At 45.5% G+C, this 25,983-nt stretch overlaps 3 protein-coding genes across 5 annotated transcripts in view; 2 read left to right on the top strand and 1 right to left on the bottom strand.

The window, feature by feature from the left end:
- gish (casein kinase I gish) overlaps nucleotides 1–12,390 on the top strand; it is a 62,545-nt gene extending 50,155 nt beyond the window's left edge. For both annotated transcript variants that reach the window (XM_050189636.2, XM_055077317.1), the window contains 3 exons: nucleotides 5,294–5,377; nucleotides 7,285–7,517; nucleotides 8,584–12,390. In XM_050189636.2, the coding sequence (XP_050045593.1) occupies nucleotides 5,294–5,377; nucleotides 7,285–7,517; nucleotides 8,584–8,632 (366 nt within the window). In that variant the 3' untranslated portion in view covers nucleotides 8,633–12,390. The remainder of the gene's footprint in view (nucleotides 1–5,293; nucleotides 5,378–7,284; nucleotides 7,518–8,583) is intronic.
- LOC126542530 (PCNA-associated factor-like) lies at nucleotides 12,388–15,353 on the bottom strand. The gene is made up of 3 exons (XM_050189642.3): nucleotides 15,154–15,353; nucleotides 14,982–15,071; nucleotides 12,388–12,670 (listed from the first exon to the last, which is right to left on the bottom strand). Exons 1-3 carry the CDS (start codon nucleotides 15,185–15,187, stop codon nucleotides 12,495–12,497), a joined length of 300 nt encoding a protein of 99 aa, XP_050045599.1. The 5' UTR covers nucleotides 15,188–15,353; the 3' UTR covers nucleotides 12,388–12,494.
- Nucleotides 15,354–15,518: 165 nt separating this feature from the next.
- Nucleotides 15,519–25,983, top strand: part of LOC126542521 (activating signal cointegrator 1) — a 20,809-nt gene continuing 10,344 nt past the window's right edge. Inside the window, exons 1-7 of one of the 2 annotated variants that reach the window (XM_072286370.1) lie at nucleotides 15,522–15,573; nucleotides 15,674–15,760; nucleotides 15,893–16,002; nucleotides 16,110–16,412; nucleotides 16,849–16,997; nucleotides 20,796–20,940; nucleotides 21,409–21,588. In XM_072286370.1, the coding sequence (XP_072142471.1) occupies nucleotides 15,751–15,760; nucleotides 15,893–16,002; nucleotides 16,110–16,412; nucleotides 16,849–16,997; nucleotides 20,796–20,940; nucleotides 21,409–21,588 (897 nt within the window). In that variant the 5' untranslated portion in view covers nucleotides 15,522–15,573; nucleotides 15,674–15,750. Of the gene's footprint in view, nucleotides 15,761–15,892; nucleotides 16,003–16,109; nucleotides 16,413–16,848; nucleotides 16,998–20,795; nucleotides 20,941–21,408; nucleotides 21,589–25,983 lie in introns of both variants that reach the window. The other variant, XM_072286371.1, reaches the window with a different exon arrangement.

The following is a 25,983-nucleotide window of genomic DNA, read 5'->3' as shown; positions in this document are numbered from 1 at the left end:
GCACTGCATACCCCACTTCAGCCGTCATTTAAAGTAAAACCCCGTTAATTCGGATTTCACGGGACCGCTGAAAATGTCTGAATTAACCGAATGTCGAATTAACGAGGTTTCAACAATAATAACTCAAAAAATGCCTAAAACATCAACATACCTTTACTTTATGAAATAACTGGTTATTGTTGCTTGTTGCGTGCGAGAAATTTGCACGGGAAGCAAAATTTTTCGGAGTTCTTATAGGTTGTGCAGTCCGCGCAGACTGTCGGGAGAAACGACACAGATGTCCTCCAAAACTTTAAGGGTGTCATCGGCCTCTTTAGCAGTGCGGCGCGGCACTTCACACGCATACATGACGGGCGCATTTTCGCTGTCAGAGTCAGTCTCTTCGTCGCCTAGTACATCCAGTATTTCGTCATTGAGGCGACCGGCAACGGCAATGTAACTATTGATGTGGATGTATTCGTGGCAGAAGTCTGTCGAAGCGACTGTCATCTTTCTTCAGCATTTTGGTTAACATCCGCATCCCTGGCTTCCAAAGAATCACTATCCCGAACAAAGCCGCTGTGTCGGAAGCAGTTTGCAATTACTGCAGGCGGCGTGTTGCTCCACACATGCGCCACCATGTGCACTGAACTGAGCAGAGTTACATCATATTTTTTCTTTGCCTCCATACAGAGGAACATGCACTCAAGCACTTGTCTTCTGTATCGGCCTTTCACATACTGAATTATTCCCTAATCCAGAGGCTGCAGGGAAGCCGTTGTGTTAGGCGGCAAAAAAAGCAGCTGTATGTTTGTCAGCCCCGACACATTATTGTGTGTACTACAGTTATCTAGAACAACTAGCGCTTTGCGCAATTTTGCACTAATGCGGTGGTCCAGTTTGCGCAGCCAGGCCTGAAATATCACTGAGGTAATCCACGCCTTTCGATTCGAGCGATAGCCTATGGGAAGTTTCTTTATGCTTTTGAAGCATCTCGGCTTTTCTGCTTTGCCGATTATTAGTAGCGGTAGCCGCTCCGTGCCAGTCATGTTGGCAGCCAGCAAAACTGTCATTCATTCCTTGTTTCATTTACCGCCAACGCAAGGGTCCCCCCTTAAAGGTGATGGTTTTATCCAGCAAAGCTTTGTAGAAGAGGGTGGTCTCATCTGCGTTAATAATGTTGCAGGCATCATAATCAGCTAGGCATGCGGGTAATCCTGCCCTCCAGTCTTCGACACTGCCTTCATTCACAGCCCCTTTCTCGCCGTACACGCTTCGGAAGACCAAGCCGTGCCTTTTCTTGAATCGGTCGATCCAGCCTTCCGATGCCTTGAAGTCTTCGGCCTGTGCACAGATAAGGGGGCCACTCAAAAGCAGCTGTGCATCGCACGAATCGGCAATTCATCTTAACAACGCTTCAAGTTTCGCGTGCACTGCCGTTCGCAGCCTCTTCCTGTTGTCAGAGAACTTGGCGCTGTCGTACGGGCTGAGCGTGCTTCTCTTCACATTGAATTTATTCATTATGATCTGCCAAGGCACCCCTGCCTTCACGGCTTTCAATATTTCTTCTTTCGCTGCTAAATTCTTCGCCTCATACTTCGGTGGGGCACGAGAGCACATGGTAGCGCGGCTTGCGCGGCACAGCTAGGCGTGGCAAAGAAGTGACAGGTACACACAATGTCAAGAAGAAAAAAATGTATAAACGGAAAAAAGAAAAGCACAAACAAAATTTAACACACACCCAAAAAGAAGTTCCGCAGTCCTCGCACACGCACCTCACGCAAACAGATAAACACAATAAAAACAACAACGAAAAGAAACTGCACAACTCAGCAACCACACTGCACAAGCAAATGACAACGTCGGAAATGGCGGACAGCAATACAAAGAAAAATACACGTATGTATTGTTGCAAATGGGTTGCAAGCCCCAAGGGTAGCGTTGGCCTGGCGGCCTGGGGCACAGCTGGAAGCATCCGAAGGTCCTGGCAAAGGACGGGTCGACTGCTAACAGAACAGCTTGTATATTCTAGCATCGCAAAAGAGCGGCTGGTCAGGTCGACCGAAGTGGAGAGACGGGAGACCACGTTACTAGACGGAAGAAATCGGAGCCTCTCTCTTGGCGTCCGGGGGCAGCTGCTTTTATACTCTCGGAGTCGAGGGCAAGAAGGAACGGCTCGGGATGAGGCGCATGTGACGGCGCCGCACGGACACGTTAAGACGAGAAGTGACGCATCCGCCGGGCCGGCGCCGGTCAGACCTCCTCGCTTCACAGTTGGGGAGCTCCTCTCCCCGGCTGCCGCTCTTTGATAGCGTGGGCACCAATATGTACACACACACACACACACGCACGAAGACACGTGGCATTGAAACATGCCTGGACGCGCTTGGGAGGAAGCGTTGCGGCAGCGCTGAATGGGCCAAATTGTCCGCCGCTTTGAACGAAGCCCCGGCGTCCGTTGCATTCGCGCCGGCTATACCGCGCGTCGGAGGCGAAACGTAACAGTATAGATTAGGGTTGCTAGCATAGACTGATAACTACCATGCCGATAACCATAGCGATGCAGAGGTAGTGCCAAGCGCCAAAAGCGACTACAAAGCCAGAAGTATGACAAGACGTTCATTTGAGGGATCGCCAGCTGTTTGTGCACAGGCACGAGTAAGAGCGGGAGCGAGAGAGAAAATCTGGGGGCTTTTGCTCCTTGAATAATGACTCTATCTAGGCACTACAGAGGAGATTTCTTGGCACATGTTGTAGGCATTTGTCCCTAGGCGTGCCGGCATTGCGGAGGGTAGTAGAGTTTGTTTACGCTCGGACGCTAGCTGCTGGCGCGGTAAAATAGGTGAAGCAGCGGGCGTTGACGCATCATTTGGTGACCGCTGTGTCGGACAGACTGTCTCGCGCCTGCGGCGCTCGTGCTAAGTCAGTCATGGTGGATCATAGCTTTCTCGCGCCTTACACCGAAGTACCTTGTCATTAAACAGCTGCAGTTAAGCACTTTGTGTCGGGGGTCTTCACCTGCTCTCTCCGAAGCCTTGCAATAGTCTTCTGATGCTTGGAATTTTGCCCTTGAGTATGCATGATGTCCTTTGGCTGTACAGTGTATTTTGAGGAAATGGTGGAGACTCCTGCAATACACAGAATGACAGACAGAAGGTAAGCGATACTGGAGGCTTCAAAGCTATTGAATGTAGACGCTACATTCCTTCATATAAGCAATACTGGAGCCTGCAAAGCTTTATAATGGAGATGCTGCTTTCCTTCATGTAGTGCCTTTTATTTATTTTTTTATTTTACTTTTTTTGGTTGCAGAAGCACTGGTATAAATGCTAAGAAACAAGGAACTTTCTACGGTAATGACTCCATACACAATTAAAACATGAAAACACATATCTTCAGCCCAATGCAGAACAGCTAACAACGCTCGAGCGCACATAGCATGCTACAGAGGCTGAGAGAGAACGCATTATTGTCATTCTGCAAATATTGCACGTGTACCGCTCTAGAAATAGCTACATTTCTTTTGCAAAAGTAGAGCACCATACTTTTTCAGCAGTTGCTGCGCGTATCGTAAAGCTATCTGGCCCAAACGGCATGTGTTCATAGGCCGCATTTCTTAACAAACCATTTTATTTTCCAACTTCGTCATTGTATCGAACGTGCCTCGCAGTTCGGACGCTGCCACATCGCTGTTATTGCTAGCATCACCGCTCATTGCTGCGCATAAAAAGAAAATGCCAAATGAAAGTCAGCGTAGCAAGTGGGCAGCAGCTGTTCATGGCGTCAAGGTCGCCATCACTCGTTCATGCGGCTAACAGTGACATAACGAAATGCGAAGAGAATAAGTCATTAACAACGCGCAAAAGAACTTGCTGTTGCCTTACATGCAACGGCGACGAAGCAGACGCTGGCAGAAGAACCCAACAATGATGCTAAGGTGCCTTTTTCAGAAAGAGCCCGGCGGCACTACCTGACTAGGCTTCGCACATAGTGGGTCATGCCCAGTGGTCGTGCCGCCTGTCAAGCTGCTAGCCGCAGCCATAGCCGCAGCCACATTTTTCTTGATGTGCTCTGCCACCTAGCGGAATTGGCGAAGCTCCATAGCTCGGCCGCGAAACGGCTGGAGTGTCCGCTGTTGTCGTTTACTATGTTACTCTATGGTTTTACTCCATTCGGCCGGTTGATGTAGTGTTTGTCCACTGATATGGTAAAGTTGTGAAAAAAAATTCATCATTAAATCTTGTTTTTACAAGTTTGTGCATTTTTATGTGTTGAGGACCTCAATTTTACAGACCACTGATTAAATTTTCTAAGATGGAGAAATGCTATTTTTGTTTGACTTGGTTGATAGCGGTCACATTCGCCATGTTTCCTTCTTGTATTGTTTTAATATACTTTTCAGGTTTCTTTTGTCTTCTCATATATATAAGGCAATTGGTGCAGTCCTTGTTGCTTTCTTCACCCTGTATTTAGTGCAGTCCAAACCAGTTGCTACATTGTGCAACACAGAGATGGCATTTTTGTGGAGAAGTGTATGAGCCAGCAGAAGCAAGAACTTGAATGAAGTGCGCCTACTGTCGTATGATACTATGGGTCCTTAGGCTAAAAAGGAACTTATGTGTGACAGCTCTAAACGGGACATAGGAGGATGCTATTCAGCAACAGCTTGCTCTTAGTTGAATTCCACTTTTGGATATATGCAGTATATGGTGGTATTGGCATTCCCAAGTATTGTTCTGAAGAGCAGCTCTGTGCCAAGATGTACCCATGAATGTGAGACTAAGGAACGGGCTGTGTTCTGCACCCCTATTCCTAGGTTGTATTTGTAGAACCTCTGCTTGCTTGGAGCAAACTTCATCTGTCCAAGAGCATGTCTGTTGAGGCTGAATAGAGAAGGCTTCATATACAGTACTACATGATTAACTTCTCAGGCAAGATTGCCTGAGAATCTCACTTTCTGAATGTTCGCTTGCCCTCTTGTAATTGCCAGGCGCTACGCTTTCATCAGCATGGCACCCAGTGAATTATGAGAGGGCAAGCGAACGTTTGGAAAGCAAGATGTTTGCACAATCTTGGCCCTGGCTTTCTTTGTAGTATGAAACATTAGAGCTACTTGGGAAATCGCTCGAGTCCCGCAACTGGCTGTGTCACTGCGTAGCAGCACTGTTTACAGTCGCTGATTTAGCGCTTTTTAGTGTAGATTGTCCATGTGTCCCTGTGGGGGAACTGCATAAAGACGTTCCTCCACCCTTTCCCCTTTCCTTCTTCGTCCTCTGCCCCTTTTCTCTCTTTCCCTCCTTTGCTGCCATTTCAGTCAACCCCCGTGGGGTCCCTCCAGACAGGACAGGAGGTCATCGTTTCCCCAAACAGGGAAAGGCACATTACAACCAATGCCCGGGTAAGGCAGCCAAACAAGCAAAACTTTTCCTCTTCATCCCCTCATGCTTAGTTTACCACTGTCTCTCGGTCCGTCTCTCTTCCTGTTTAGTCTTTCCTTGGCATTGCATGGCACTGTCTCAAAGGGTGGATACAGCCATCACAACGACTGGTTGCATTGGTGTGGTTCTGAATGACCTTGCATGCTGCAGGGCAGCATTTGCCGCATTCGTTGCTAATTAAATAAGGTTATTTCAGCTTTTCAGGTATTAACACTGCTTCTGTATATTTGGTTGTACCTTTGCATGTTTGTGCATCTGCATCTGCGGGTGTGTTTATGTGCGTATATCCATATTCTACCAGTTAAAATTACTTAATGACTAGTGTGTGCCAATACATCTGAAATGATGCCATTTTGCATATTTGTATGTTATGATTTTTTTGTTCTTTCATCACTCATGTACTTAGTGGATATTCTTATTTAAGCTTTGCAGTAAGCTTAAATGGGGCTGCTGTGCAAATAGAAACCTGAGGACCTTTTAATATTATTATATTATTTCTGTAGGTCTTCACAAACTAAAAGCACCATTTGCACATGTGACTATATGAATAGCACAACCTAGTACACAGTGTACCAATGTCAGCGTATTAGAGCTTGATTCAGCTAATCGGTGCTTGCAGACGGCCATTTTCACCTCCTAAAATTTGACTATGGGTTGTACACGAGTAAAATTCTTTTTTTTCCCCAACTATTATTTTGGAAACCTATGCTGTCTTGCTGGTATTAAGAGTTCTGTTTGCAACTGTCACTTGGGGTCTTCGACTCCATTTTTTCGTAAGCCTGTGAATACGTGCATTGGATTGGGTTGGGACTGGCATGTCATTTACATTTAACTTCACAACTGCACAAAATTGGTGAAGGTTGTTGGTGCTTGCAGCTACCAGGGCCTTTTATTTTTTAACCCCTTAAGGAAGCCCCGAAAGAGGGGCATAGAAAAATGTTTTCTTAGGCCAATATGGTCATATCGTCAGAATTAATGTGTGACAGGCCACTACTAATGTGCCTGCAAAACACTGATGTTTCCGTGAACCTTGGCATGGGTTGTGGACCTGTGTGCTCCATTCTACGCATAGCTTGTGCCTCTCCTTGTAGAGCAGTGTCACGTGATTGCATAGTAAAGCAGTACTTTCACTAAACACACAAAGCTGCACAATCGTGTGCTGGGGAAAAAAAAGAAATGTGATGAAAGCTTACTTCCAATCAGACGGCGTCCCGCTGACGTGTGCTCGTGTGGTAACTCTACTCCAGGAGGGAGAAGTATGGTTTGCACAGGAAATCAGCTCCAGCACACTAGCCGTGTCTGCCATGTTGCCATTGCCGCAGCGGTGCCCTGAGATTGAGCTAAGCACAAGGCACAAGCTGGGGGGTGAGGCGCAAAAAGGCACCTCTATTCCCGCGCAGGATGTCAACTTCCAAGTCACAGAAGTAGTGGTTCAAGGCAGCGGGATAATCCAAATAGCGGTGGTGGCTTCTAATAATACTATTTCAGTCCTGCACTCACGGCTTAATGTCCAGAACATCCGACAGCGAAGGGCTTCACCTCCTGAACTTTCGGAAAACCTTATACATAACCTTATACATTAGCACTATAGGGTGAAAGGGGTTCGGATTATTGGGCATGTTCGAAAAATCAGGGTTAGAACATATGCCGTAGGGTGTGTAACTAAGACGTTACATAAATATTCAATTGCTAAATGGATTGCATTGGTTTTTCTTGCAAATGATGTCTGTTCTGGCAGCTGATTCTTCTCTAGTGAGGTGGTTCGACTAAATTTTAGGTTTTATTAAAGAAAGTGTTGAAAGTAGAAAAGGAAAACTATACGGAAGTGTAAGGCTGACCTTGGATGCTTGCCTATGTGTGCCTGCAGTCAAACCCCCAGAAGAATGCATGGTTGGACCAAAGCAACCCACGGCAGGCGGGCAACACGCTGCTTGCCGAGAAGCTGGTGCATCAGGGAGGTGGGGCAGGTGGCGTGCCCCAGGGATCGGTCCAGGTTGTCTCCTCTACCAATGGTGACTTGGCCAATGATGACCCCACCACGGGCCACTCCAACACACCCATCGCATTACCCGTCGAAGTGGAGGTTGTCTCAGATACCAAGTGAGTTGTCATATTCCAGCCATGGTGGTGTTGCTCTTTGAAGCTGTGTACCTGTATTGATAACATTCGCACATACTTTCACATCACATTGGAATATTCTTTCACTTCTACGTCTCACTTCAATGAGTCTGGTACAATACGTCGCTGTGATGATGGGCGTTCTGTGCACTGGCTTAACCAATTGTCTGTCTAATGTGACTGGATACAGCCCCTAGTCGCGAGCACGTACAGGCTGTTAAGTGGACAACACCGTCCCTTAAATGAAGTGGTCACTCCGCAAGGAAAGATTCCAGGGTGAATATTTTGCAACCAGCTGCTCAAGGGGTCACACAAATGCACTGCAGGGAAATTGTGTTGCTCAAGAAGCTTTCTATTGTAGGAATTGCCGAGGGGTATTGAAGCACACTGTCTTTATTCAATTAAGGGGCAGCACTATGCTCCGCCATTTCCAGTCAAGAAAGAGCTTTAGAGCGGGCCAGCCCTCTTTGTGAATAGGGTGTCAAGTTTTTGCAGAATTGGTGCCAGATGCAGACTATTTTTCTTATAAGTTAATTTTTCCTGCATTATATTTTTTTATTAAAGAATGATTACCCTGAATATCATCCAAATGAACATAGAGCATGGAATGTGCATATGCTGCTGTTGACAGTTGAATTGTGGCATCATAGGAATCAGATCAGTGCCTTTCGCAGACAGAAGGAAAGGGAAAACTAGACCACTTATGTGGCAAGAGAAAGCAGGAAGGCTTTCATAACATGCAAAATGCACCATAGGAAGAGGGGCTTTCTTCACTACAAATTTGCCGCTGTTCCCACACTGAACGCAATGCTCGCAACAAATTAGTGGCGCAGTAGGTTTTTAATTTGTCCCATCTTGCTTGAGCTACAAGGTTCAAGCTATTAAATCACATTGAATAAATTTATTTATCCCGTAAATAAGTGCAGTAAGGTCAGTGGGTTGGTTACGGTCTGTAAACTACCTATAGGTCGCCTACCAGTTGTTATTCTCTGGCAAATTTGCCCACAGCAGTTCTGAAGCTAATCATTGTCCGCCTTGGCTGCCCCAGGTGCTGCTGCTTTTTCAAGAAGAAAAAAAAGATAGGGCGCCAAAAGTGACTGGCCCTGGCAGCTTCGGCCACACCGGACCAGGAGGCCACGCTGCTCTGGACATCCCCTTCCGATTCCAAGGAGAGTGTGCCCTGTGCTGCTGCCCCCCCGCATGCCACAGCGGCTGCTGGTGCGCCACACATCTCGTCCTCGGCCTTCTGATGGCACTGCACTATTTATACCGGACACTCCCCACCACATCTCTCAAACCACCCGGATTGCTGCAGAGGAGAAGGGTGGCCATTCGTCGCCCATCTCTCTTTTGACGCTTGGTCGGTTTGGAGGGGGGGCGCGCACTGCTGCTGTGTCAGACATGGTGTGCTGTCTTACTCGCATGGTGAAGAGACAGGAGGCAGTTTTCCTTTATTTTTTTCTCTATGGAGGTGTTCACAGTGGCCCAACTGTTGCTAGGGCTGTTGTGCAATAGCAGTGTTGAAAGTCAGTGGGCCTTCCCCAAGCCCTCCCCCACTCTCCCGTTTTGTTTCTTTATCCAGGTGACCTGTCTTGCCAGTTACTACACACCCATGGACAAGTGGTGTCGTAAGTTGCCAGTTGTGAATGCATAACACTTGACCGCCAGTGGTGTGCTGGAGGTGGTGGCACTGTTCTTTTTTTTTGTTTCCTCCTCTGTTGCAGCTGCAGTTGCTGAAAAGAGCTGGCAAGTGAAATTTACAGCAGTGCAGATGTTCTTGTATGTACGTGTATGGGTGTATCTGGATCTCTTGAGAGAGGCCCCAAAAACTTGTTTTATACTGCCTCGGAGGATGACAGTTTTCCAGCTGTCTTGCCTTCCATTTGCCCACCTGGCCTAAGAGAGGTCTCTTTTTTTTGTTCGTTAAGTGCTTTTTTTTTCCTCTTCCTTTGTTACATTCTTTGGTTCTGACAGAAACTGGCTCGCTGGCGAGTTAGGTTTTTGCTTCAATGCCGCTGCCCCTTTGCATGCCTCTCACCTCTGTTACGTCTAACATCGTGTACCTACAGGCGCATATTGATGAATGTGCATGCTGAATACACATGCGAGTACACGTAGTCCCGGTCACTTGAGCAGAGCAGGGAGGGAAAAAATAAATTTTTCCCATTAAGCTAAAAAACTGAGCAGTGTTGCCTCTCACCCAACCACGTCACATCGTTTGGTAGCTGGCACATGACACAGCAGCCTTCTTATCGAGTGAGAGTGCATCCCTGGTGCAGATCCTTGTGAGGAGTGAACAGTCAAGTCGCAGCAAAGTGGTGGTTGCACAAGGAAGTAGTTATCGTCAAGCACAAATGCAGGGAAGAATTGTGAAAGAAAGACAAGGCAAGCTGTGCATGTCTGAAGGAGCTTGCTGGTCGTGCTCGCAGTGGATGAAGTTAGGGAACGGAGAAGGTCAGTGTTTGAGGGTCTTCGCCTGGCCCCCCACACACAAAAGAAAAAAGACTTTTGCGTGTTGTTTCCCACAAACAGTGTACAAATTGTAAAGAATAGTTTGTTCTTTCTTTCCTCTTGCTGTGAAATCTTTTTGTGTACCAGTCTTTCCTAGTTTATTTTTGTGTTTTGTTTTGAGTAGGTTTCTTTTTTCTTGTAATAATCAGGTTAAAGGAAACGACGACTAGTAGGAGTGTTGGAAGCTAAGAACAGCAAGGTCATAGGCATCAGAATAATATCCTGATTTATTATAGCCAACAGAGGTGACGACAGCTTCTTGTTGTCTTTCTGTCTCCCCTCCACCCCCCTAATTCTATGCCATGTATGTCATTGCTGTAATGGAGTGCGCCTCTTTCCTCCCTGTGTATAATACATTTATCTCTGCTGCCTTGTACATAAAGAAACATTATAGGTGGAACAAGAGATGCTGCTGCTTTTTTTTTTTTTTTTTTCTTTTTTTCCCCGCTCTTTTATTCTTGTCTTCACTTTTATCTGGGCATGTTACAAGCACAGTTGTTAGCGTCTTCTCACAGCACTTTTAGTAAAAAAGACGGCGGAAGTCGTCTGTGTGCGGACCATTTGTTGCCTTTGCAGCCTTGGCAGTGACGCAAAGGAATGGCATTGAAGACATTGTTAAAATATAGCTTAAATCTGGTGGTTTCTGAAACTTTTTTTTTCTATTCCATTCTTTCCCTTCTCATTTTTCTCAGCATGTCATTTCTGCCGTGGTACTTAGTCATTTTGTTGAGGCACAGCTTACTCTCGCCTGATTATCATGCGCGTGTCGTGTCTTCAATACCCCGCCCCCTTGTTAGCTTTGCCTTTTCACACTAGAATGAATGGTTTTTGATCTCATGCACACTGCTCTCCCATATGTATATTACTTGTTGCCTCCGTGAATGTGTTTATGCATGTGTGCATTCTTACTCTTGCTCATTTCGCTTTGAATTCACCTGCATCGATCAGCGCACAATCCGATAGGCAGAAGCGACGTGGCAAACTCGTCTGTCTTGCAGTGCTTCTAGTTTGACAAATTGTGCTGTGCTTTAAATGCTTTTAAATTTCTGAACCCTTTTGTTCTGTTTGTTCCTTTCCCATCACCTTTCTTCTTTCCCATGTCTGGTCTTGGTTGCATGGTATTTCTCTAAATAGTTGCAGCTTGGAACAATGCAATACCGGTGGATTTCTTTATTTTGTCTCCGATTGTTTCATTGCATTGCATGCGTGGTCCCACAGTGAGTCACCCAGGCAGCCACACAAGCTGCCCAGAGTTACAAAGCGTATGGACTTGCTCTTTCTGCTGTTGTTTTTGGGGCATGGGATGGGCCCTACCATGACACTATTTCCTTTCCCTTTGGACATTATTAAATGAGTCCGATCGATGACTATTATTTAGGCGGATGTGATACTTCGAGCTCAGACAGCCGCAATAGCATATTGCCCCTCTACAGAAAAGACTAGATGATGCAGGGCATTTGGCAAGTTATGACAAAAGGTGGATGGATGCGACTTAGTGAGTCATTGTAAAAAAAAAAATTTGGCAGCCAGCTTTTGTTGGCAACTGTTAGTGAAATTGTTTCTTTAGATAGCACAGACTGCTGTTTCAGCATGCTTATGCCTTGATTTTAATGACACGATATCTGAAAGCTGTAGACGTTTGGGAAGCTATCCAGCCAACTGTTTTGTTTACAACTTTTGCTGAATGTTATCAATAAGACTAAAGATTGCACAATAAAAAGTGCCTGGCTTTAGTAGAACATTTTGTGTTGACCACAAACATATTCCCTTGTTCAATAAAAGCGGGATAAAGTGTTCAGTGGATGAGATTGTGGTACACACACAACACACTTTCTGTCCCCCCTGAAGTGAAGTGTGTGGTGGTTTCAAAGCATTTTTCTCCGAGGAGCATTGCCTTGGGCAGTCCTGCTGCCGTTTTTTCCCTCGCTGGTTGTAGTGCTCGTTATAGTCTGTGTGGCAAGCCAAAGATGTAATGGAAGGGAAAGTTTGCTTGGGCATGAGAAGTTCATGGGAGATGGAAGTCAGATCAAAAAAAGTTTTTCTGAAACCCCTTCTTATGGTCTGCATCAATTATGCTACACAGATAGCCTTGTATTGAAGCTGAACTTTGTATACATACACACAAATGCAAGCTGTTGTGATAATCAGTGTGTGGCAGAAAGCTGGATCTTGTTTCTTTTGCATACTGAACCATTTTTTATTTCATATAAATTTTTAGTAAAATCCATTCCCTCCTCCTCCCATCCTTCTCTTACGAGGATAGTTCAGTGAACTTCAGTCACTCCAGACCGTTTCTGCTTTGTGTGAGTGGTGAGAGAATAAACTGAAAGCATGCAGAATGTTGCAGATGTCTGAAGTGTTCTTTATTCACAATTCTTCGCATATATATACAGCAAATAGGAGATATGACTTGCAGCATGATAGTAAGATCAGGAGAGGCAGCAGCAACTATGAAGATGAGCTGCCACTTGCACTGCTGTCAAATGTATCGGAACTAGTCGCCGCTTCAGATGGCTGCTCTCGATCATCTTCAGAGGCACTTGTCTTCACGAGGAACCCTGAAATTTCTTTCTGCCAGGGTGGGGTTGGCCGTGGGCAGTAGGCATTGCCACCGCCATACTTATCTGAAATGTGAAAAAATTTTGCATTTGTGAATGCATTGCTGTATGTGCTTGTGTGAACAAGAAAGGTGGTGTATTTCAATGTGAACAGCAGCCTTTTCGGGCAGATGTACTTTGTCCAGTGTCCTAGCTTGAGAGCTTTAACATGAGCACATTGTCATAAGGGGTTGAGGTTGTTAAAATTGTGAAACATGAGCAAAGCTCTGTTGAATAATGGCTGAACAGAATTTAAAACTGCCATTGTGTGCACTGATTACCAAAAGATCACTTTAGTGCAGATTCCAATCAAGTGAGCTTTTTTTTTTCAAATGTGACAAACAGCATGTAATGCACAAGTTGCTAACCATTTTCAGCTAGAAAATTTTATGCAGGACACTGCCTATACTTTGCAGATGCGGAGTGGTACAACGGCACTATTACCCAGTATTTTTAATGTGGCTGCAATGTGCAGCAGATTGCACAAACGGGCTGTTTCGTATATGCAGCCTGGCGCTGGTGCTTATGACTAATACCTGTGTCGTTCACACCACCACGAAGTCCGCAATTTGTCTGAGATTGTGATTTCGTCAGCACGCTGCATGTAGCTTCGCAACAGCACCAGATACAAAACCATTACCATCTCCACCTTGCTTCTGTGCGATCGGCAGCTGTCGGAAATGCAAGAGAGTTTTTTCTAATGCACTGTGCATCAATCTTGCTGGATTGAAGACGTGTGCAGTAGCTGGTTGAAAAAATAGTGACTGGCATATTAAGGAACGTAATGTATCCGTGTTGCCAAGTTAACAGACCGCTGCTGGAACTGTCCATGCGTGTTACTGGCACTTCAAGATGTGTGGCTTTCCTCGAGGATACAGAATACCTTTAAAGAAAGTGCTTCAGCCTTGGAACATTGGCAAGAGTGAGTATCACTTGTTTAACAATGACAAGGAGTAGCCCCACGTCCTGTCATAGTAAGTTTCGCGCGCAGGATCAACACACAGCCACCCCTACTGGTACAGAGACTTGCGCCCACTCTATCAACATGTCAATGAGAATGGGCGTGCACGTGAATATGTGTGCACTATATACACACAATAAATGACTGGCTACACCGATAGCACACGAATGGTCAAAGCAGAATGTTTCACGACGGTCCACAAAACGAGTTGCTAGCGATAATACATCTTTGCTACAAGGTATTGCAACGCACTAAACAGCTACGTTTCAAATCTTGCGCGCAGCAAGAACAAATCTACCGGAACCGAGCACACCCGCGAGCGATTAGGTGGAAATAATCGTGTAGCAACAGCACCGAGGAAACTTTCAGAAGCAGAAACGTGACAAGCTGCTGCTTCAAAATATTTACTAACTAAGGAATGAAGAGCAAAACACACTAATCCCGATTCAATTCGTAATCAGAAAATCTGGATAGCTTGGAATGCATATTTAGCCCGCTTTTAGAACAAGCACCATATGCACTGCTCCCCCGTTTGGACATAGCCTAATAAGCTGCGAAAGTGATTTTGCATGTTCTCTGAAGCTTGGCCAAAGCTTCGTGTGTCATTCACCCGGTCATCGTCTACGATATTGCGAAACAGGTTTGTAATGCCGCACCGGTGTAATAAACGCCTATTGTAAACATGGAGGCAGTTGAGGCAAGCAATGGACGCGTGGCCACGTGATCAAATATGGCAGCGCCCACAGGATCGCCGCGAAAAGCGTGAATATGACTCGGCCCTAGATGACCCAAGTTGGCGGGAAAACTGTCGGAGACGGGCAGACGCCGGAAAGGGCCTAGAATGCTATTAAAATAAATGAAATAAAACGTTCGTAAGCAGGGATGCGTTGGAGAGGGGGACAAAAAGTGCCGCGTAACCTGCTGAAATGACGGTAATATCGACCGGTGAGCCGGGGCAGCATTGTCTTAACAGTGTGCATTTTCCGTTCCTTAAGCACTGCATCGCTAATTGGCACGACGCCAGGTCTCTGCTATCGGCCACTCTGTCAAGGGTGATAAAAAACTAATAGAATCGAAGGAAAAGTATCATTTCATAACTCTGATCTGGTTTCGAATACCACGGCCGGTGGATGTGACGGACCACCGGCAGAAACCGCGCCACGAAAATGGAAGGCGCGTAGACTCGCATTATTACATTAACGCTCGTGCTACAGACAGTAAACGCTTAAAACCTCTAAGCGAGAACAAAACATGACGGCGCTTAAATGTCATGCGATTTCTCTCGTACTCGCGCCATCACTATGCAGATATCAACGAAGCAATACACTGCTGCTATACAATGCCGCGAGCTTTTCCGCCGCATATCGGGCCACATACCTCCTTTGGTCTTTCGAGAAGTCGGCGAGCTGGAACTGGAGGCAGCTGCGGGACTGCTCACAGTTTTTCTGAAAGACTTCGCACCAACAACTGCGGAAGAGACATGACACGCTGTTGTTCGAGAAACGCCTTTTCTGCGAACACAGAGCAACCACAGCTCGCTCATACTTACCTCGGCTGGCACCGTCCGCCTTCGTTCGCACCATGGCTACTGCGTTGCCTTGACGCACGGTAATGCCTATGAGTGGCACAAGGCCTCCCTCGAAATGGTCGGCACAGTAAAGCGCTCAACGCTGAATAGCACAACTATCCGTAATACGTACCCTGATCACTCTCACTTTAAGCACTGGGCCCAAAGTGGCGGGAAATTTTGCGCGCGTTATGACGTACAACCGTTCTGCATGTTTTTGTTTTCTTTAATTGTATTGTAAACAAAAAAATGTAAGTATTAGTAGTTAATTTTCTTGTTGTTTGTTTTAATTATTCGAACGCTTTACTAATGCTTATAAAGAATTATTTTAATTTACTGCAGAGCTAAGAAAGATGTCTGCTACCATTTGTTAACGCTTTGTGGCTGCGTGGGCTGCTAAAAGTAAAGGGTTATTTGCCCGATTTTGTTAGTTCTACGGCTAGGTCAGCGTTTGTAAACATTCCTGTGCGTTTCAAGTTCTGTTACTTTACTTTTCTGGCAGTGAAACGAGAGCTACAGACGGGTGCTTGTAGCAGCGTCTGAAAGCCGAAACCATCGAACAAATCGAACTGCCCTGCCATGAGTCGCGGTAAGCAGCGTGATGTTAGCCCGCATGAAAATCACTGTTGCGATTTTTATGCCATTTCAGCACCTCAATCATAGTTTTAAAGACTTCATTACAGCGCAACTTTGTCCATTAATGCATTCATTTATTCCGCAGATGGTGACTCTGCTCCCATGACAGTGTACAAGAAAGCAGAACTGCAAGATTATGTGCAGCCACAAAAGTCAAAGTCTTCGAAAAAGAAGGGCTCCAGTTCAAAACTAGAGGCAAGAGAGTAGATTTACGAACACACGAGCTTGTGAATTCGTTGTAAATGTCCATATACCATGACTTTCAGCGTTTATCGCAGCTTATTCGTGTATTCGCATCGCAGCCAGCGCAAGACACTCTGGAGCAGCTGGAGTCGAGCTTGAACAGCATCCAGGTATCGGAACAGGCAGTTCCTGATGAGGAGCGGTCGAACATCGCTATGACGCAGAACGCGTCGCGTCGAAAGCAGCGTTTCGTCAACTTGTACAGCAGGGAAGGACGGGCGCGTGACGTCGTGTTGCTGCCCGGCCGACATCCGTGTGAATGTCAGGCCCACCGCCACGCGCTCATCAACAACTGTCTCCGCTGCGGCCGCATCGTCTGCCGACAGGAGGGGTCGGGCCCATGCTTCACCTGCGGCAATTTGGCGAGTCATCAAAAGACCATCCCTCTTCTGAAAACACTTTTTTTAGATGCAGGATGTCCCTAACGAATATATATATATATATATATATATATATATATATATTACAAGGCTTACTTATTTAAATCGATGTTCCTCCCAGTACAAGCCAGCCAGGCACTCTTTGTAGAAAAAGAGCCTTGCTCAACATTAAAAGTGTCATATTAATTGACAAAACATCTTATCGGACGAGCCTTTGTCTTAATGTGGGAAAGTGTGTAAGCTGTTTTTGTAGAAGGAGACTCACTGTGAGGAGCAGGATCTACAACCTATGTAAGAGGCCATGTGTGGCCATTTGTAATCTTTCGCAAAGCACTTCACAGCCATGCAGCATGAAGCATTGCATCTGGCACTTGCAATTGGCCTCTGCATTTTCTAATTCCATGCATTCCTCTGGCAGGTGTGCACGAATGAAGAAAAGGAGATCCTGTCTCATGATTCTAAGAAGAGCCACCAACTTAGAAATAAGCTCATGAACCAGACTGTTGATGAAAATCTTGCCAAGGCCATTGAGCATAAGAATCGACTTCTTGAATACGATCGCACCTCGTGAGTTTTTATGGTAGCAATGTGTACTACATGTCGTTTGTGCGTGCATTGTCAACGCAAAACCCCTTCATACCAACTATTTGTGTGCTACCATAATATCGCACGCTGAGTACAGTATCGTGCTCAAGGTCATGTTTCAGTACTCACCTTCTCCAAAATAATTGTAGGCACAACTTGCAAAATGCTTGTTACATGGTGCTCATGTCAGGAAAACACAGCAAACTTATTTGTGTATTTACACCTGGCAATGGGCAAACAAAAACATATGACATGGGACAACCAGGAAGGAAAGGGAAAAGCTTGTGCCTATCCAGATTTCTCAGATTAAATTTGCTTTGAATGAACTATTCGTATGGTTAAGGTAAATAGGTGCTGGTTCTTTGATTTTTAACATTTCCACCCAGCAGCACTGCTTGTTAGAGAATATAGTCGACCCCAGTGGGACCGTAAGTTTTGGTTAAAATATCCAAGAAATCAAATTAATGAATGGATTAAAAAAAAAATTTTATTACTTGAAGTATTCTGTTGATGATGGCAGACAATACTTCAATACAGTATTACAATAACTGTGCACGTTTTCGACGGTCGATGATGCATAGACTTCAACGCTATCAACCACACTGACAAAATCTTCAAAAGAGACCTCCCGGTGCACAGAGCAAGTAGTAATCAGCACTGCAGGACAGGTTGCTGTCATCACCTAGGGAACCAGCAGCACTGTCTTTGAAATTCTTTTATTTTCAAGCTTTCAGTAGCCGCTGCATGCATGAAAGAGCGCCAGTGCTTTGACATTCATTTCGGGTGCTTTCGCATGAGCGAGTGACATGCTATTGCGTTCAAACTGAGTTATTTTTCCTTCCATAGCAATGTATGGTTTTTCGTCAGGAATTCTCATTGTGCTTGAAATAAGTGAAAAGTATAACTGAGAGCAAATTATTGGGCGTCAACTGTAGTAATTTTTTCATCCACCTACATTGTATTTTCACGATGCGCCGCATTTCATATGAGGTTGTACAAAGTAGACTACATTTGAACAGGTAGTAAAGCCCTCAGACATGGGACTCGGGAGTGCCATGACACTGGTGTTCTAACTGTAATGCCTGTAAGCGCAGCATTTATTTTACTGTACCGCTTCATTGCTGTTCTACCTGAAGGTTGGTCTCAGAGTATGCTGAGCAATAAGGCCTCTAGACACACAGACGAAACATATTCATCTACAGGGTGCAGTGATCACCCATAGTGAACTATCATTTGCAGTGGCATAAATATACAAGGATATCAGTGAAGAAGCTATTATCATTTGTGCATAAAACACGGTACTTTCATAATCAAGGCTATCACAGAGGCACTGGCTGATACAAGCATCGCTCAATAGACTGATTTCGTCACATTCGGCACCGTTATGACAGTAGTCCTTGCATCTCCCACTAACTTGGTATCAAGGCCACATTGAAGGAAATGCCAAAAGCAGTGCCATTGTGTATATTTGTTGTGCTTCACTATAGCTTAGTAGCTGTGGCGTTGCACCACTGAGCTCAAGGCCGTGGGTTCAATTCTGGCCACAGCAGCTGCATTTTAATGGGGGTTAATACACAGACGCTTGCGTAGTTAAATTTTAGGGTTGTGCGAATATTCGAAACTTTTGAAAAACGAATCAAATAGGACATACACTATTCGACCCGGTCTTTGAATAGAATATTCACTATTCATAAATGTGAATATTTTTCTATGGAGGCGAAATGCAAGAACACCTGTGTACTTAGATTTAGGTGCACGTTGAAAAATCCCAAGCAGTCCAAATTTCCGGAGTCCGCCACTGCGGCATGCCTCATAATCAGAAAGTGGTTTTGGCATGTAAAACACCATAAATTAATTTAAATTTTAATATTTTTCTAATATCTTTTGAATATTTCAATATGTCAAATGTGCCCAATGAAACATAAGATTGGAGCAAAGGTATGCTAAATTTTAACCCTCACGGGCATAGTATAGACATAAAACATGAGAACTTTAGTGGAGTAGGGTACATCTCTTAGGTAGCCATACTCTGCAGGCTATATATACAACAATCATTTGCACTCTCTGAAGAGCTCTGTGCATGTGAAGAAACTACTTGTTTGCTCCTAATGCTCTATTTTTATTTCAATAAACAATGCCTCATAACATACTTTTTAATGACAGAGACTTGCTAACTTTAAGAATACTAGGATGTAAACATTATTTTCATTGTGATAACGGCTGTTCATTATTTGAAACCTATTTGAAAACTGTTCAATATTTGATTCACTTCTGGCAGTATTCGATTCATACTATTTGATTAGGTCTCTAAAATCACTATTCACACACCTCTCATAAATTTAGATGCATGTTTAGGAATCCCAGGTGCTCAAAATTAATTCGAATACCCCCACTATGACATGCCTCATACTCATATCATAGTTTTGGCACATAGAACCCCTCAATTTAATTTTAATTTAATTCTGTATATTTCTAGTGAACTTAAGGGGGAAGTTGAGGGGTGGTCCCCTCAACACCACTCCTATTGCAGGATCTCTTTATTCTAACCTCCTGGCCTTTTGATCTCAAGAAGCAAGTTTGTCATGGTACAGTTAGCACATTTCTTGCCATAGTTGCCCTTTAGCCCAGTACCCACAGGCTTAGTGGCGATAGTGGTGTAGTGAAACTCTATTGGTTCTGTCTCAGTAATTTTTCAAAATGGTGAGTGCTCAGAGCCATGCATTCTTTTAACAGAAGAGCATTCAAGTGTTTTACTATGCATCCTTTGCGTCTGTGAGCACATCCTCTAAAGTTGTTGATATGGCAGTGGCCAGTCTGCATTGTGTTGGTACAGAATATGGCCAGATGAGAAACCGCAACTGCATGTGAAATGCAAGTGTAGTTGCTCTCTTTTGTTATAATTCCTTAGCATGCATGGGGATTGTCTAATGCTAGAAATTACAGAGCCAGAAAAGGCTGCATGCTAGCATAATGCATGCATCAGCACCCTTCAGTAGCATTGTGTGTAAAGAAATTGTTTTTTCTGAAAAGCTAATCAAGGAAACATGGCTTGTTCCTCGTGGAGGTAGCAAATGTGGTGTGCAAAAGCTTCTTTAAATCGAAGTTGCAAGCAGAATCCTAGAAAAATAATTTGTGATCTTCAGTGAAAATGTCTTTGGGCAATTTTCTAAAAACTCCTTGGATTGTTACGGCACAATGAAATGTGAACAGCCTAGTGCATGGTTTTTGGCAAATGCTGTACTGTGTAACAGTGCTCATAAAAAACCGTTGCACATGTGCAGTTAAGCTAAAGGGCTTGCGACTTCATGTCTTATTCTCATCTTATCTACCCTTGCTCAGCTTATGAGCATTCTGATATCATACCGTTGAAGTAATACAGGCCTCTGCTTTCCTTCAATGCTTGTCTGTGGACATGCTATCTTGCGCAAGAGGCTGAAAAATATCTCTGCCCAGTCGTATCGACTAAGAGGCATTGTAGAAAAGCAGAGGCTTGCAGTGCTCCATTGGCATGATGTTGAAATGCTGTTCAGTAGAGTGACGGTTGAGAAGATGAGAGCAGGAATTGAAGCTGTGGGCTTGGTTGTATGGCACAGCATGTTCTGAAAGCCACACACTCTTTTGTTCACGTATCATTTCATTGTGGCAACGTGACAGTATCAGTCAGTTTTACTGAAAAACTAATGCTCATGATTTTAATCATTATGCATGCAAAAATGTTCAAGCTCTTAACCTCTTTGTTACATTTTCTTGTTCTCACAATTGTGGTAACTATTCTTGCAGGGAACGTCGCACTAGAGTCATAGATGACAATGCCGACTACTACTCCTCTGACAACAAATGGCTTACACTTGAGCAACGAGAAATGATTCGTAAGAAAGAACGGGAGCTGTACGCAGAGCAGCATGCTTCAAGACGCCAACAGAAGGTTCATTAACCTTTCACTCAAGAGTTGTGGCAGTATGATCTGCACTGGCCTCTGGCTTTCTGTTGTGTCTACCTGACATTGTAAAATATGCTATAATGTCATTAAATTCCTGCTGTAGTGGCTTAGTGCCTATGGTATTCTGCTTATGAGGTTGTGGTTTAAGCGATTCCCTGCTCTGTCAGCCACATTTTGTTGGGGGTGAAATGCAAAACCACTCGTGTACTTATGTTAGAAGCATGTTAAAGAGCTCCAGGTGGTTGAAATTAATCCGGAGCCCTCCACTATGGCAATCCTCTTAGCCCATGTTTTCTTATGGCAAAAACACCATAATTTTTTCTTTACTACTCCAGACATACAACCACCAGACGATGCCGTGAAGAGAATGCAAAGACATCTTAATAATGGGGGCTCCATCTGTTTGCAGCTTTTATATAACCTTGCTAAAAAGCTGAATTTCATTTGTTTCAGGTGACGTTAGATTTTGCTGGGCGCCAAGTGGTAAAGGAGGAAGCACAGCATCCCAGCATCCAGAGCTTGTTGCAATCACTCGTAGCACCTATGGCCGAAGCAAATGTCAACGACCGTGTGTGTAAAGAAGTGGAATCCACACACTTTATGGATCCGGCTTTGGATATGCCGCCTCCTGAGGTAAGTGCACTTGAGAGATTAAAGGCAGCGAAAATTCACTCTGCTATAACTTGTCAGACCCATTACACTATCTTTACTACAGTAATCCCTCATTATAACGGAAGTCAGTGGGACGACAAAAAAATTCGTTCTAAGCGGTAATTCGATATCAGCGAACACTCGAGAAAAGCTAAAGCAGTCGAGCTTTAATTGAGTCACAACTGTGAGGATGTCAAAAGACAATGTATTCAGTGAAGCAAAACTTTATTCAAGTGCAAAAAAGGCAAGGAGCTTTGGCTGTTTCATGTTCTTACTAGATACGAGCAACCCCTGCTTTAATTTGACTAAACATTGCACACGACCATAGTTGCCACCCATGCATTCCACTTTATTTCACAGCAGGCATAGGTACTCCCACATCTGCACCATAGTTGGCACCTCACGTGGCTCTTCATCCGCCTGCTCTTTGTCCTCATTGGGGCCACCAACAGTGTCAATTAGTATATCTGCATCCATCGCTGGGGTAACCACGGGAGCAGCAGCATCAGCCAACGCGAATGTCTTGATGTCGCCTTCTACCTCTTGGCTAGCAATTTTATGAACAGCCTCGTATGGATCGCTGCAAGTCCGGTCATCGTCAGGGTCGCTGACAATGGTGTGGGAAAAGCCGCCGTGAGCAGAGCAGTTGGCGACTTTCGAAGGTGCAAGTTATTTCCTTGAAAAGTTCACCAAATGGATCGCACCAGGCAAATCAATGTCGTTTGTACCTCTTGCTGGCATCATGCACTGTGAGCATGCACTGCAAAAGGGCCTTGCGGTACAGCTTTCGGGTGGTCTCTATGATGCCCTGATCCATCGGTTGCAGTACCGCGTTTGTGTTTGCAGGCAAAAATTCCACAGCGATCGCCTTGAGGTTGTCGATTTTCCCGTGGCTCGGACATTTGTCAATTATGAAAAGTACTTGCCAATTCTTTGCATCGAACCGTCTATCCAGAAGGCGCACGTAGTCTTCTAAAATATGCAGCAGTCATCCATGCTTGCATGTTAGTTCTGTAGATGTTAGATGCATTCCTTGGAGGCATTTTGCATTTGCATTTTGGAAGCACCGCGGCTTCTCCGCCTTCTCCAGTATCAAAAAGGGAAGCTTGTCCTCGCCTGTTGCATTGGCACCAAATGTCATCGTGACACGATCCTTGCTCTATTATCCTCTGGATGAGGATCTGCCAGTGGTAGTGAACGTGCAATTCCATAGCAGCTTGTAGAAAAATGCAGCCTCATCTAGGTTATAGATCTCTTTGTCGTCATACTTTTCAAGCAGTTTTTTAGTCATACTTGAAGCCAATGTTGGCGCCATATGTCTACAGTAGCACGGTTCGTGGCTGCGCTTTCGCCAACGATCGACTTTGAGGCCACACCGTGTCGTTTCTTGAACCGCTCAAGCCAGCCGTTGCTGCACTTGAAATCCTTATGGCCCATTTGGAGGGTGAGAGCTTTGGCTTTTGCAGTAAGTGCAGATCCATGTACTGTCAGCGTCAAATGAAACATGAACAGCAGAGAGCGTGGCCCAAGCGTAAGTAAAGGTATAGTGCGCGCCGTCCAGTCATCACTAATGACAGACGATTACATCCGATTTGGCCGCATGGTGCCCATTTGGGAGTCAAACAAACGGCCAAATGCGCTCAGCACACCAATGCCGGCCACCGTCGCGGCTGCCAGCGATACCAAGCTGCGCAAGTTTGCCGATTGAAAGAATGATGTGGCGCTCGAGCAGCAAACCACATGAGCGAATTTATAATGATGATGGTGCAAACTGCTCCACTGCACACCGCTGTGCGCGTCGGCGAACTGTGCGACAATACTCGCCGTAAACTGCAAACTCTGGCTTCTGTTGTCTTTTATTTTTATTTTCCATCTTTCGAATGTAAGAAGCAGATCATAGGCGAAAATATTTTGCTATTAAGGGATCACGCGGTGCGGCGAAATCGGCAAATGCGTTCCTGTCAATGGTGATGACTGGACGGCGCCCGCTATACCTTCACTTATGCTTGGGCCACGCTCTCCGCTTTTCATGTTTAATTTGCCGCTGATAGTACAGGGAGATTTGCACTCCTGGTGTTCTTCAGTCACTCTAGAAGTGCATCTTCCACTTTGGGATGTTTCGAATCGTGATTCCGCTTTCTCTTGGCCGAGAAGCTCTTTTCAAAGCCATGCAGCACAGCTTCCTTGTTATTGAACACAGTTGATAAAGTAGACAGGGGTATGCCGAATTCCTTTGCAATGTCAGTTTTCTGCCCGCCGCTTTTTCCCACTTCTTTTATCAGCAGAACTTCCTGCTCCAAAGTCGGACGCTTTCGCCTGGAGACTGATGGAGCTATTTATCACTGTAGACCACAAAAGCACACATGAGGCACGCTTAACAAAGCAATCCGAATAACACACAATCACATGGCCTGCAGCACAGATCCATACGCACGCGCCGTTGGCACCAAAGTGACTGAACAGGACGGGCAATGCAGGAGGCAGAAGCTTCAAAATGTCGTCAGGGCATCTCACTGTCTTCGTCAGTGCACGCTGGTGATAGCAATGGTTGCAATGGCGGGCTTGACATCGGCTTCACATGTAGCGGAAGGAAGGTGATCGAAGTTGTGGAGACCAAGAAGCAGGAACCGCGGAAGGGCACCTGTTGGCAAAAGATTGTGCTCAGGAGGGGAGGCCAGAAGAGGGCAGCTTTGGAGGAGCAGCGATGTCGAAACTGGCAGCAAGTAGGCATGAAGGTGAGTGAGAGGAGTGACTGGCATCCAAACGGCTTGCACTCTGGAGAGCAAATGAGGAGCGGAGGTAATGGGCCAATTTTATAGCGGGGCTGCAGAGGTCACGGCAGACTATGAGAGTATCATGCTGGACAGAGCTGCAAATGGCATGGCTCGAGTCTGAAGTTGTGTTTGTTGCGCTCAGAAAACGATTAGCCGCTCATTGTGGGTACGCAGCGCGATCGTGAAAACTGAACGGTTTTGCAGTAGGGGCTTTGCATGATCACTAGGAAATTTTTTCCCGAGGTGTGCAGCCGTGAATTTTGCTAATGAGAGTGTTTCAGCGCATCGTTGTTGACGACACTGTGCTAATCCTACAGTACGAGTGTCGGTGTTTGCGCACCGTCGCGCCCGTGCCATTGACAAATATCTAGGAACAAAATTCAATGACCCTACCACGCACTTAGACTGTTTGTCTAATATCAGATGGCACAAATCGAGCATAACCAGCTTGAGGAAATCGCCAGGGAAATACCAGCTTACGTTGGCCCGCCATGTTGATAGCCTGACTCATTACTGGCGACACTAGGATTTTTCGTGTTTTCGACAAGTCATGCAGGCCGATTATGGCGAGCAGCAAGTGAGTGAGTGAGTGAGTGAAAACTTTTGAGTCTTTCAAGAGTTTCGCGGTTACGAGGTCTCCGTCGTCTTCATCTTCTTGGCGCTGGCGACTTGAGACTCCTCTTCAGCAAGGGTGGGCCCCTATTCCAAGGCTCCACTGAGTCGTGCTGCATCGCTCGCGTGCTGCACTAGGGCCCTTTGGGCCGTGAGCTCGCTGCTGGTGAGCCGACTCTCCCATTGCTCTGCACTTGGGACCTAGAGTGCGGAGCAATTTCTAGACCGGCTTCCCCAAAGTCGTCTTCCCAGTTTGTTAACTTAGCTCCTCGTGTCAAACATGACACTTATAATCAAAAGGACATTTCTTCTGTGCTTTTCGGCACGTTTTACCACCAGAAGTGCTCTTTGGGTTCAAAGTGCTCTTTAGGGTAAAACTTTGCTCCAAAAGGACTTCTTCTTGGCCAAGTTAGTGCTTAGATTTCCTAGGTATACTTAGGCCACAAAGTATACCTAGGAAATCTTTGCTCATCGAGCACACCCCATGGAATGCTACAGCGCAAGCCTGCACACTTTCCTTTGGCCACTTTTCGGCATCCAAGAGACCGCGGTTTTCTGGCCTCGCAAAGCATCAGGAAAACTTTATTTTCATATGGATTCTATCATGGGGGGCGCCAGCTATGTGATTGCGAATGAGATTAACGGTTCGGGCGTGCTGCACCATGGGACTTGACAGCTTCCGTTCGCTCCGCAGTAAACAGATGGGAGCACTCCGCACTCGCTTGGTACCCGTTACTGGTTACTGGGCGCTCATCGGTCGTTGGTTTGGTACTTTTGTGGCCTGTTCTGTGCCTGCATGAGACTAATTTGTCGGCGGTACAAATTTGACACTACATGTGCAAAAGGGTCTCCGCGACCGAGCGGCAGCGATGCCTCTGCTTGCCACTTCGCTCTAAGCGGGGTAAGCTCTTCACGCGCTTTGAGTAATGTGGCTTAAAATGCATGCATTTGGGTCGGGACCGAAAGAAATTTCAAATAAAGCGATATTTCG

This window comes from Dermacentor andersoni, chromosome 2 (genome assembly GCF_023375885.2).
Source record: "Dermacentor andersoni chromosome 2, qqDerAnde1_hic_scaffold, whole genome shotgun sequence".
NCBI lineage: Eukaryota > Metazoa > Arthropoda > Arachnida > Ixodida > Ixodidae > Dermacentor > Dermacentor andersoni.
This window is presented reverse-complemented; position numbering and strand designations above follow the sequence as displayed.

What these genes read in the sequence shown, in the direction of transcription:
- LOC126542530 (XM_050189642.3), bottom strand. Translation starts at nt 15,187, where the DNA reads ATGGTGCGAACGAAGGCGGACGGTGCCAGCCGAG. An exon ending in GGCGGACGGTGCCAGCCGAG is followed by an intron (nt 15,072 to 15,153) that starts GTAAGTATGAGC and finishes TCTCTTCCGCAG; the next exon opens with TTGTTGGTGCGAAGTCTTTC. An exon ending in TTCTCGAAAGACCAAAGGAG is followed by an intron (nt 12,671 to 14,981) that starts GTATGTGGCCCG and finishes TTCACATTTCAG; the next exon opens with ATAAGTATGGCGGTGGCAAT.